This window comes from Boleophthalmus pectinirostris, unplaced genomic scaffold (genome assembly GCF_026225935.1).
Source record: "Boleophthalmus pectinirostris isolate CB_2022bp ecotype Guang Dong unplaced genomic scaffold, ASM2622593v1 HiC_scaffold_2, whole genome shotgun sequence".
NCBI lineage: Eukaryota > Metazoa > Chordata > Actinopteri > Gobiiformes > Gobiidae > Boleophthalmus > Boleophthalmus pectinirostris.
In genome coordinates, this window is record NW_026571152.1 from 8,992,457 (window position 1) to 9,004,715 (window position 12,259).

Sequence of the window (12,259 nt, forward strand, 5' to 3'; positions counted from 1 at the left end):
GTTTTTTCTTGTTGGCTCAAAATCTCCTCTTTTCCTCAGAGATGGACAAGTTCCTCCCAGACTTCACTGGCAGCTCTTTCCCTCTGTCGGCTCTGAGTCCAGACCCCAGACCCGTACCAAGATCAGAATCTGGACCAGGATCTGGACCTGGATCTAAACCCGGGTCTATGCCTGCGAGACTCTGGAGGAGGAGGGAGCACAGGCTGAGACGCTCCAACACGTCCCCCAGGAAGAGAGCTGTTTCTGGGTCAGGCCTCAGCGGAGCGGGGGGGTCCTTCAGGGAGGGTACGGAACAAACTCCAATACACTACTACACATTTCATATTTTAATATTCAAACTGAATCACTGAATGGAAAATGAATTAGTAATACTTTTGTTTTAGCTTTTTTTTTTTTTTTATTATTATACTAAGATTTAATTTAACTTCCACTAATTTGCAACTCAGATGGGCAGTTCTTATTAAGGAGTCATTGCTAATTAACTTAACACACTGACATTTGTAATTTGTAAAATGCTATTATTAATTAAAGGAGCACTTCACTTTTTCTGGTGTATGGTCTGCACCTGCTTGTCTCCATGGAGATGTTATTGCTTTGCCTGGAATGTTTGACAGTATGGCATTAAACGTATTTATCTCCATGGAAACAAGTATGTGACACCGACCAAGCCACAAGTCCAAAAAGTTACACAGAGCAACTTCAAAAAGCCCATGTTACGTTACTTTCTAATCTATGTTCTAATGTTGTTTCCTCATCACAAACAGACCTGGAGTTGTGTTTTTTATTTCATTCACACATGTTTAACACACAAACCCTTACGCTGAGTTCTTCAGTCCTGGAATTGCCTATTTTTTCTGAACTAAAGGTAGCTGTGAACTTGACAACTAGGGATGTAATAATAACTGAAATATCGTGACATCGTATCATCAAAGTTCTCGCAATAATATCGTGGACCATCACAATATATCGAATTACAAGTCTGTTTGCTTAAATGAAGAGTTATGGTGCAGCAATAGCTAAAAAAAAAAAGACAGAGGGAACTACATAGACCACGATCCTTTGCTCCATTTCAGTGTAGACTGCATAAAGAAATAGCAGTTCTAAACACTTTAAAGTCTTAGGTCTTTGGAAAAAGTAGTAGATTAACAGTTTTAGCTGTTTAACCTCCACAAAATATCGCAATAAATATTGTATAAATACCGTGAGCTGTATATCATGAAAATATCATACCGAGAGATTAGGATATTGTCACATTTCTAATCGTGAGCCTCCCCATCATATCGTGAGCTTTCCCACGATATTGAAATAAACATCGTACTGTGAGGTTCATACTGTGAGACTTGGATATCGTTACACCCTTATTGAAACTTACCGCTTCATGACGTCACAAGGTGGAACAGAGCATTTTGAGCTGAGTGAAGATACCTGAATGTTTTTGAGGAGATAACAACATTATAACATGGTATAAAACTCACAAGAATCCATTTTAATATAGGACTTTTAACCAATAATAAAAAATATAAATAATGAACAGTTTAAAAAATGAATGAATTTGAGTATGATGTCGTTGTTTGTGTTTAGCTTCTCAGTCCACCTCTGACGTCCGCTTCCTCTCCGGTGATCAGCTCCACAGGTTTGTTCCAAAAATAAATAGATAAAAAACACAGTGTGGATTTCACGATGATCCAGTGTTCCTAGTAGTTCTCGTGATTGCACCAGATCTGATTTTGCACAGTCATAAGTCTAAACAAAGCCGCTGTGATGTTCATCTGAAAGACTGCAAAGGGCTTAAAGTGTCCACTAGAGGGCACTGTCCCACTTCAGACAGTTCACTATTGGGGCAGTAGGAACATAACAGAGGAAATTAATGAGTATAGAGAACAGCCTGATCTAATATGACTTTTTTATTATATGAGAAAGATATGCAGCTAACTTTGATCCCACTGATGACATAGCATAATATTGAAAAGTTAAATAAATGATAGTAAAACAATAATGAAGTAAAGTTCAATCTAAACATGTGTATTTTGTGCTTTTTTTTTTTTTTTTTTTAGAGAGGGAATGGGGCTGTGTGTGTTTTCAGACGAAGAGACAGATCTGATCAGAGAATTACAGACCATGTGCTCCAGCAAATCTGAGCCAGACATCAGCAAGGTACTACTACTAATGCTATTACTGCTACTATTATTACTACTACTGCTACGTCTGCTGCTGCTACTACTCTCACTACTCCCACTACTCTTACTCCCACTACTCTTAATTTATTTAGTTTTCAATGGGGCCTTGTTTCATAAATATTATATATTCAAATGAGATTAAATCATATCTGAAGGAATGATGTAAGAAACACAAATGTTCATAACCACAACTTTTACTCAAGTAAGAGTACTGTTATTTCAATAAAAAATATTACTTTAGTAGGAGTAAAAGTATGATGCTCTATAACTTCTCTGAAAAGTACAATTTCTTTAAAAGTGAATATAACACTTTATATGTTTTTGAATTAGCCATATTATCAACTAGGTTTCTTTAGTAGTTCCCCTGCCTGATGCAATAGATTCCCTAAAATACGGTAAAATACATATATAAGCATTCAAATACACTTTAAAATCACTATAAAAAATGTTATCTTTTATGATTTGATTAGTCACTATTTCAAGGTCTCTAACCTTTTTCCTCTGATGAGCTCCTTTACAAAACGAACATGCCAGAGAGCTACTCATTTTAATGGCAGCAAGAAACTGAAAAAGTATAAGAGCCATGACAAACTTTAGACAAACAATGTACAGTTAGATGCTTATAAAATATAAACCATTATCCATTTATTAGTGCACAAGTTAGACACCAAAATGATACATTTACAAAGTTAAATAATCAGATTTTAGTTATTTAGAACAATAGGTATAATTCAGAAATCCCTTGGCGAGCTAATTGGAAGGAGATGGAGAGCTACTGGTACCTCCCGAGCTACAGGTTTGCAGACCCCTGAATTATTTAAAAAAACTGAAATAATGGAGCTTCTCTCCAGTGATGTGATGTGCAGCGCCCTCTAGAGGTGCTTTTGGTGTGTCTATTTGTTAGCTTAACCAGTGTTTCCAAAAAGTTTTTTTCTGGAGACCCATATTTTAAAAGTCACAAACCTTTGCAACCCAAGTCAATAGACATTATTTGTAAATCACAAAATAAAGGTGGATTTGAGCATTATTGAACATTAATGAGGATCTTTTATTGGTGACTGAGTGATCGTGTCTCTATGAACATTTAGTATTACTCATGTTTTAAACAATGAAAAACAGTCGTTGAAGCAGCTATAAAAGGATCCATACGTCGCTTATTTGGACATTAAATGTTATGTGTTTTCAGCATTCAATTGAACCAGAAATATTGGAACAAAATTGTCTGTACAACTGTATATTGCAGAACTACATGCAGATCTTGACAAGGTGACCCAAAAAAAATCACCTACCTAAGGGTTACGACCCAGTCTTTGGGAAACAATGAGCTAAACCATGTAAAATTTTATACACTAAACAATTTTTATTTATTTATTTTTTCTCCAGATCTCTCAAACCAAAGAAATGTTCCCCAGTGAAAGCTCAAGACAACAGCAACAGCAGCAAAGAAACAAGGTCAGAGAAGTTTTTTAAAAGTCCTTACAGAGATATTAACCACAAACCAGGTCAACAAATCTGCAATCTGACAATTAAAAAGCAAATTCCATCTGAGAATTCTGAACATTTCTATGGATTGTTTATAATTTTGTGATCTCATGTTAACTCAGCCTTATCTATTTTCTTCTCTTCTATTTTTTTTTTTCTTTTTAGACTCCTCCTGTCTCTCCATCCATCCCTCGTTCCAACTCGCGCTTGCCCCTCCCAACCACCAGAGTCTCCCACCATCACCACCCCACACGCCCCAGTACTACAAATACTACAGCTATTACTACGACGACTACTAATACTACAACTCCAGATGACAACCAACATTTTATCAACAACAACCACCTTCAAAACCAGAGCCGGCGCAGCAGCGGAGACGACGTGTGGATCCTGCATGAGAACTACATTACCCACAATCCCTCTCTCCTGCCTCGTTAGCGCCCCCCAGCTGTAAAGACTCGTAGGACTCTTCGGACTTAATCGTGATTGTTGTGGTGACTTCGTACTGAAATTGTGGGACCATAGTTTTATTAAGATGAATTTAAAAAGGCTTGGATATTTAGGATTTAGAATTATGAAATTGAAAGTATTTGAAGATTTAAAGCCGCACTGTGTAACTTTTATAGTGGAAGGATCTGTTACCTGCTTGTCTCCATGCAGATTGTGACTACGTCGTTGCCTGGAATGTTCCGCAGTATGGCATTGCACTTATTCATCTTACATTCAGTTACAAGTGTTTTAAAAATGCATCCTTGGCGTAGTTTGTGTATATAAATGGCCACTGCCTTTCAAATAGGAAGTGAGCATGGATTCACTTCCGGCTCCATCCACTCTGGCTCCAATTCACTTTGTACTGAAAAACTAATTTTGTCATTTTGGTCTTAAATTGTTCATATTTACCCACTCTACATGATGCTGTGATTATTATTTTGATATTATGATCGTGAAGCAAGATATGAACATTATTCTTTGTCCTGGTAGCGAAGGAACTTGATGATGAAGGGCTTTGGTTTGCGTGCACCCTGTTCACCAGATCTGGGCCCGTGAGTGCGGTGGGTGTGCTCTATCTCCGGTGGGCTGACAAAAACTCCTGAGCCCGTCACAGTCATGATGAAATCCTACTTTTTATCATTTAACCAATCACTGTTATTTGGTAGTCACGTATGTAATGTGCCGCTAACGGGACTAACTGTTATTTTAAGCTTTTCCCAAATCCTGTAGGAAGAAGGGCAATGATTTCTTTCCTCTTGATAAAATTCACCAAACATTCTTTCTGGTTCGTTCTGATTTTAAATCCTCAATCTTGGGAATCGTTGCCAACACAGAATATATGGTTTTTAGCTGATTGACTGGTGCCCAAACTGGCACTTCCAGGGTTTTTGCAAACCATCTATTGTATTCTGATTCCTGACTTAGTCCCTGGAGAGAAATGAAATTGAGCGGAGGCATTAGGTGGCTCCAGCCTGGCCACCTGTTTGCTGCCCTTGGGGATGTTTATTATCCGTAGGTTGGACCATCTGGAACTATTTTCCAAGTCATCAACGCTGTCCTGGAGTGCTGTAGTTTGTCGTCGGTCAGTTTTGACAGTTGTTTCCAAGTCGTTTAGTCTTTTAAAGTTGTCACTCACTCTCACTTCAGTTTCAGATAGGCGACTGTCCAACAAGTTGAGTTTCCCTCCCAGCGCCTGCACTGATTGGTTCAAAGATTCAGTAGAAGTGTCAGTCAGTTTGGCCATGTCTTTTTTGAGATTCTCGCGTTGCGCATTTACTAAAGCTTCGATGTCGCTTTTGGTGACAGCCATGGTCTGATCGCTACCTCTGCTGCTTCCATGCACTCATTCTCCAGGTCTGGAGCGGCGGCTGTGGCATCTGTAGCGGTGGATGGTAGCTTAGCCGATGAGGTCGCAGCTCGTGTCAGTGGGGGTTGTTTCTGTTTTGACTGGCCCATCATGCAATATATTTAACAAATTCACTCTCTTATTAGACGCAAGTGAAGTCGATGCTATAGGCTTTTAAGTAAGGTTGTACAGGTTTTGGAGTAGGAGCCCCTCACTGTTCACGCATTCACTGTTTCATTAAACCAGAGAAGAACATTATTAACGTTTTTAGCTGACAAATCAGGTGCCTTCTTTTCCCCAAGATCGTTTCTGTTAGCGTTAACAACAGGTTTGATTGACAGCATTGCTAAGCACCCACTCCCTGCTAAACCAGCGGATCGGGCAGGAGTGAGCGTTACCTTCAACAGCCTCGCTCTGGACTGTCTCTTTAGTTGCTATGCTCACGGTCGGAATTACAAACATGGGACTTGGCTTCAAATTTGCTCCTATAACTGCAGCATCGATGAGCTTCATTTGACTGGAGCTGAACACTATAGGTGATGTCGCACTCTTCTTCTTTACAGATCTGACCCGTAACTTGGCCGTTCCAGGCAAAGCAACAGCAAGTAACATCTCCATGGAAACAAGCAGAATGTAGACGCTCCACCAGAAAAGTTACATCGCGTGCCTTTAAGATGTGAATTAAGATTTAAAGAAAGTATTTTGTGAAAGTGAACGCATTTGAATAGTGTTATAAATAGGTGGTTTCAGAAAGCAGAATGAAATGATGAATGAATAAAAACCATGACGACGCAGTGGCGCAACGGATTAAATATTCGCCCATCGATAAGAGGGTCGGAGGTACAAATCCAGTGCAAAATACATACTGTTATTGTGTCGCCGGGCAAGATGCTTTGTCACGATCACCATTGCCAACTCTATCTTTATTTTAACAAGAAGAAATTCAAATCAGGTACAGGTAATCCTTTTGTTTTTTAGCTTTATAAGATGTTATAATGTCGTTCTCTCATCAAAAAAAAAAAGCCTGAGAGATTTTAGGTGTCATCCATGCATGTTTGAGTAATCTAGCGATCTCTCAAGGGCCTTATTTGAACCATCCTTAGTAAGATTCTGTGCAAAGCTCCGCCCACAAGCCACACGACAATTTTCCATAAATATGCAAATACATGACACGAAACTGTACACAGCAACTTGACAAATCTGAAGCACTCTGAAGGGGGAGTGACTTAACACAGGGAGCAAAGAGAGGGGGGACTTTAAAACATGTTAATACGTTGTTTTTGGCAAATAGAGCATTTTCAAAACAATAAAAAGTAACATGGTGACCTAAATGTGTTATGTGTTCACAGTTAATACCGAATGAACGCAAACTTAACTCTAAACCCGGAGTTATTTCAATCTGCTTTCTGAAACTTGCCTCTAAAAATCTGTGCTGGCTTCACTAAATAAATATATTGAGTATTTAAATTAAAATCTGTATTAAACAATCGTATTATTGAGCTGTTTTTAGGCAAACGTGGAAGATTTTTGCTGTTTTATCCGAGCCGTGAATGTTTTCGTTGAATTCAGTAATTTTTGTGTTTTCAAATTTTAAGTTGAAATGCTGTCGAAATAATCAGGGTTTAACCAAATCTATATTGTACATAAGAGTTGGTAGCGAGGTAGATTTCTGTATGTGGCTTGTACAGTGAAAATGACACTTAAAATTCTGAAAAATGTTGGAAAAAAACATCTAAAATTGTGAAATTGTAATTGTACATAATGTTTGTAGAAATATGACTTTGTTTTTATGGGAGTTTTCCACTTGTTTCAATGTGGCAATAAGTCCAAAATGAACCAGAGAGAGAAGAGGAACTATATAATTATTTAAATGAAATTAAGTAATATTTTAAACATTTTTAATATGTCATAGGAGCTGATATAAGCGGGACTAAACACCTTTTCAAATTTCAAATAGAGCTGTTAAACTGGGCAGTACCTGAAGGACTAAAGGGGAGAGTGTGGAGGGGGGTGTAGGGGCAGGGTCGGGGGGTGTAAGGAACAGTGTGATTGGTCTAATAGGTATCCTCAGTCTTGTGTGATGTCACGTAGTACTTGAAACTCCAATGGCCACTGAAGGCAACACACACACACAGCTGCAAATTGACCTACTTTGTGCTAAAATTGCCAGAAAGGACTAGAAACAGTAGATAATGCCAGGGTTTACGTTCAAGCTTAGTTGCAAAAAAAAGATCATTTAGAGTTTAATTCCACTTTAAAGTAGTTTTTTGTGAGAGATTTGGTTTAACAGGTGGGTAGAGGAACCAAATATTGTACTCAAGTAAGAATGGAAAGTATTTGGGGAAACTACCACTCAAATTAGAGTAGTTGTAAAAGTAACTGTCCACTTGTAACATCTGATTTATGATTTGAAGTTAGAATAATTTGAAGGAGAAAACTAAATGACACACAAAATCTGTAATTTTCACAGGATGGACACAAAAATGACTCAAACTAAATCACATCTGAAGGAACACTGAGAAACGCAAATGTTCAAATCATTTCATATTGTTGACATAAAGCTTTTGTCACTTGTAGATTTACTCACAGTGGGAAGAGGAACCACAAATTTTACTCAAGTAAAAGTACTTTTACACCGTACGATATATTACTAAAGTAAGAGTACTGTTACACTTTACAATATATTACTGAAATAAGAGTAGTTACACTGTACAATATATTACTGAAGTAAAAGTACTGTTACACTGTACAATATACAAACTAAGTAAAAGTACTGTTACACTATACAATATACAAACTAAGTAAAAGTACTGTTACACTATACAATATACAAACTAAGTAAAAGTACTGTTACACTGTACAATATACAAACTAAGTAAAAGTACTGTTACACTATACAATATACAAACTAAGTAAAAGTACTGTTACACTATACAATATATTACTGAAGTAAGAGTACTGTTACACTATACAATATACAAACTAAGTAAAAGTACTGTTACACTGTACAATATACAAACTAAGTAAAAGTACTGTTACACTATACAATATACAAACTAAGTAAAAGTACTGTTACACTGTACAATATACAAACTAAGTAAAAGTACTGTTACACTATACAATATATTACTGAAGTAAGAGTACTGTTACACTATACAATATACAAACTAAGTAAAAGTACTGTTACACTGTACAATAGATTACTCGAGTAAAAGTATTGTTACACTGTACAATAGATTACTCAAGTAAAAGTACTGTTACTCTGTATGATATATTAACTAAGTAAGAGTACTATGACACTGTACAATATGTTACTTGTGTATAAGTGCTTTTGTAGTGAAGGTATATTTAGGGAAGAAAGTTCGTGGGTTCTTGTTTATAGGCGCCATTTTGAGGACTATTGCCCATTCAAAAGATGTGATATTATGATTTGAGTTTTTAATTATTGCTATGGCAACGGTGCTAGATTTTCATTACACTCAAATCCTATGAATAGGGCAAAGATGAATGGACTTTAAAAACATGGAGGAGCACCATCTAGTGACATCACCTGGTGGAACAGAGTGTATTGAGCTCTTTAGTAGGTAATAGTAGGAAATAGACCTATGCAGTGTTACTGAAACATGAGTGAATGAAACAGAATATAACTCCAAAGTTGTTAAAGCTCAAAAAGTCAATATAACAAAAGACAGTGCGTTTATATATTATTGATTTTTAGCCTTACCTAGCTACATGCCTTCAGGTTGCTTTGGCTGTGGCTTGTTCATACTGCCGCTGTGTCCTTGGGCAAGACACTTTAACGAGAAAACTCCCCTTAAAGACCTTATATTGCGCAAAGTTGACTCTTGTGAGCTTTAAACCATGTTGGAATGTTATTAACTGCTCAAAAACAGACCTGGAGTTGCATTTTGTTTCATTCACACTTTATTATTTGTCTGTTTAAATGCTCTGTTCCACTTTGTGATGTCATGAAGTGGTAGTTTTAAAGTTTGCCGCTTCCTTTTTACTTTTAGTTCAGTAGAGATTGGCAATTCCAGGTCTGAAATGATCCAGATGATTCTAGTATGAGGAGGGCTTTGTGTATTATCTTATGACATCACAAGGTGGAACAGAGTGTTAAAACGTGTGAATGAAACAAAACACAACTCCAGGTCTGTTTGTGATGAGGAAACATTATGACAGAGATCTGAAAATAGCGTAATATGGATCCTGTAATCATATAGTTTTATTATTATCACATTCCTTCTTCTCTCTCTGGTTCCAACGATGTCTTGTTTAATGTAAGCCATATTTGAGACCTTCATGGTTCAGGTACTGGTTCAGTCACTGTTTTAGAGTTTTACGATGATTTGAATGTTTTTTTGCTCACTGTTCCTCACTGTACGACGCTGTGTTAATTTAAGTTTTTGTTTTTGTTTATATATAAATACAATTATAACCTATACATATGTACAGAGAGATTTAGTCCATATGATTTAGCTGTTTGAGGTTTAACTATTTGTCTTTAAGCACATTAAACAGGCACTGACAAAATCCACCAAGGACTGACGTTTGGTTATTTATGTGTATTCTTATTTGACCTATTTTTTTAAAGGAACTATGCTGTTACTGTTTTTAAAAAAGGTATTATGACAATTTTCTCATTCTCAATATATGGACATGGCGTGGCTCATGTATGGAAGATCATTTGTTTCATCAGATTTTTTATTTTAAATGCCACTGAATTTCTCACTTTGAAATGTTTAACTCGGTGTTTGAAAATTCAGCCTAAAAAATCACATTGAAATATTCAGTACAGCTATTTTTAAGCTCTCAAATTCAACAGTCAAAATTCAAAACGTAAAATTCACCGCGAAGAACCAAGATGCCAAAGCCTAAACAATCGATCCTAAGTGATCTGATCAAACCTCATCTCTTCAGAGGTGGAACAAAGTCGTTGTTTTGCAAGTCTCATGTAAGTCTCAAGTCTGAGTCAAGTCCCAAGTCAAATACAGGCAAGTCCACGTCGAGTCTCGAGTCACTGGCCCATAAGTCCAAGTCAAGTCCAAGTCATCTGCTTTGAGTTTCAAGACATTCCAAGTCTTTAAACCAAAGTACCAAATATAGCTTTGGTTTTTGCAATTCATATGAATTTTAACCTAAATTGTACTTAAAAAAAAATTATATATGAGTATTTATATAACAGTTGCAGAAATGCTATTTTTCCTTTATAAATGTCTTGACAAGATCTTAATGTGAATCATTATGGTCAGAACAGAAAGAATTCAGATTTTTCAAGTGCTAAATAACCGTTCGTGCAGTTTTCTGTAGTTCCCTCTGTTTTACTGTATTGTACTGTATATTACTATAGTACATTTGAGGATACCATCTCCCAGTACTTCAGTTACATCCAAACTAACAAAGAGGAGTAAGAGGGAAATGTTCTAGTTTGTTCCTGTAAAATTAATCATCACATTTATCATCTGTAAAGGGAAAAGTATTTTCAAAAACACATATATTTTTTAGGAGAAGCATCAAGACTTCTTAAGTCACAGGCCTCAAGTACAAGTCAAGTCCCAAGTTACTGACCTTCGAGTCCAAGTTGTGTCCCAAGTCTTTGTCCATTTTATCAGGTTTTAAGTCCTGAAAATACTGACTCAAGTCTGACTTGAGTCCAAGTCACAACTTGCAAGTCCCCACCTCTACATCGCTTTTATTTATGTGTAAACCCCGCCCACAGATGCAGTAGGCCAATAGGAAACAGCTTTTCTGATCGATTGCTAATGTTTTGACATTAGCAATTTTACACTCTGTAAAACCGTAGAATTTGAGAGCTTGAAAATATGTGCTCAATATTTAAAAGGTGAAATATTTATACATATTGAAACTTGATATATTGATACTTAAAATTTCTGCAACTAAAATTTAGAATAAAACACCTCCTTTAATGCCACTAGGTTAAAGCAGAGGGTCAAATCTGAGCCAGGATATTGATCAGGTACAGAGCTGAACCATTTGAAGTTTCGTGAGATATCATGTGAACAGCACCTATCAAAAAAACAACATTAAAAACACAACACATATTTTTTTTCTCAAAATCTTGCTTTTATTGTAAATATATTTGATTGAACATTACACTGATGGACGCTGCATCAGTTTCCTATGAGTCATTTACACTGTAAAAAAATCTCTTTGTCCCAGTTCAGACAACGTACCTTTAAACTCTGCGCTGTACAAAAGTTCCCTTCTGCTCCAAAATAAGAAACAAGTCAAAATGTTTTTAATTTACCTCTGAGATGGAAGACTGGATTTGTGCAGTTCATAATTTAGCTTATACAGAACTCAACGCGGTTTTCTGCCATGAAATTGTGGATTGTCCCCTATTTTCACTGCTTTTAGGCAAATAAAACAACATAGAGCTGCACTACACAAACTATTGCAAAATGATCATTATTGCAAGGCTGAGGTACACTTAAAGGTACCTTAATCCGTGTGTCATTTGTTTATTCATTTTTCAAAATAAAACCAAAAATAACAAAATGGAAAAACAACAATTTTTTTTCATTATTTGTCTCCAAAATCAAAATGAAAAAAACAGATTACGATTCGTTTTTACAGTTTTCGATTTTGTGTTTAAATGAATAATGAAAAAAAACTATAACGGTTTCCGTGACTTAAACTGTGATGCCGGACTTTTGCACCGCATATGGACTGAACCAGGACCGATCCAGGACTAAAACAGGATTAAACCAGGATTAAACCAGGTCTAAACCAGGACTAAACC

General features: G+C 36.5%; 1 protein-coding gene across 1 annotated transcript in view; it reads left to right on the forward strand.

The window, feature by feature from the left end:
- Window positions 1-7,485, forward strand: part of cttnbp2 (cortactin binding protein 2) — an 83,630-nt gene extending 76,145 nt beyond the window's left edge. The window contains exons 21-25 of the mRNA XM_055155826.1: window positions 40-285; window positions 1,582-1,633; window positions 2,055-2,154; window positions 3,561-3,629; window positions 3,825-7,485. Of these exons, the coding sequence (XP_055011801.1) occupies window positions 40-285; window positions 1,582-1,633; window positions 2,055-2,154; window positions 3,561-3,629; window positions 3,825-4,097 (740 nt within the window). The 3' untranslated portion in view covers window positions 4,098-7,485. The remainder of the gene's footprint in view (window positions 1-39; window positions 286-1,581; window positions 1,634-2,054; window positions 2,155-3,560; window positions 3,630-3,824) is intronic.
- Window positions 7,486-12,259: the final 4,774 nt, after the last annotated feature.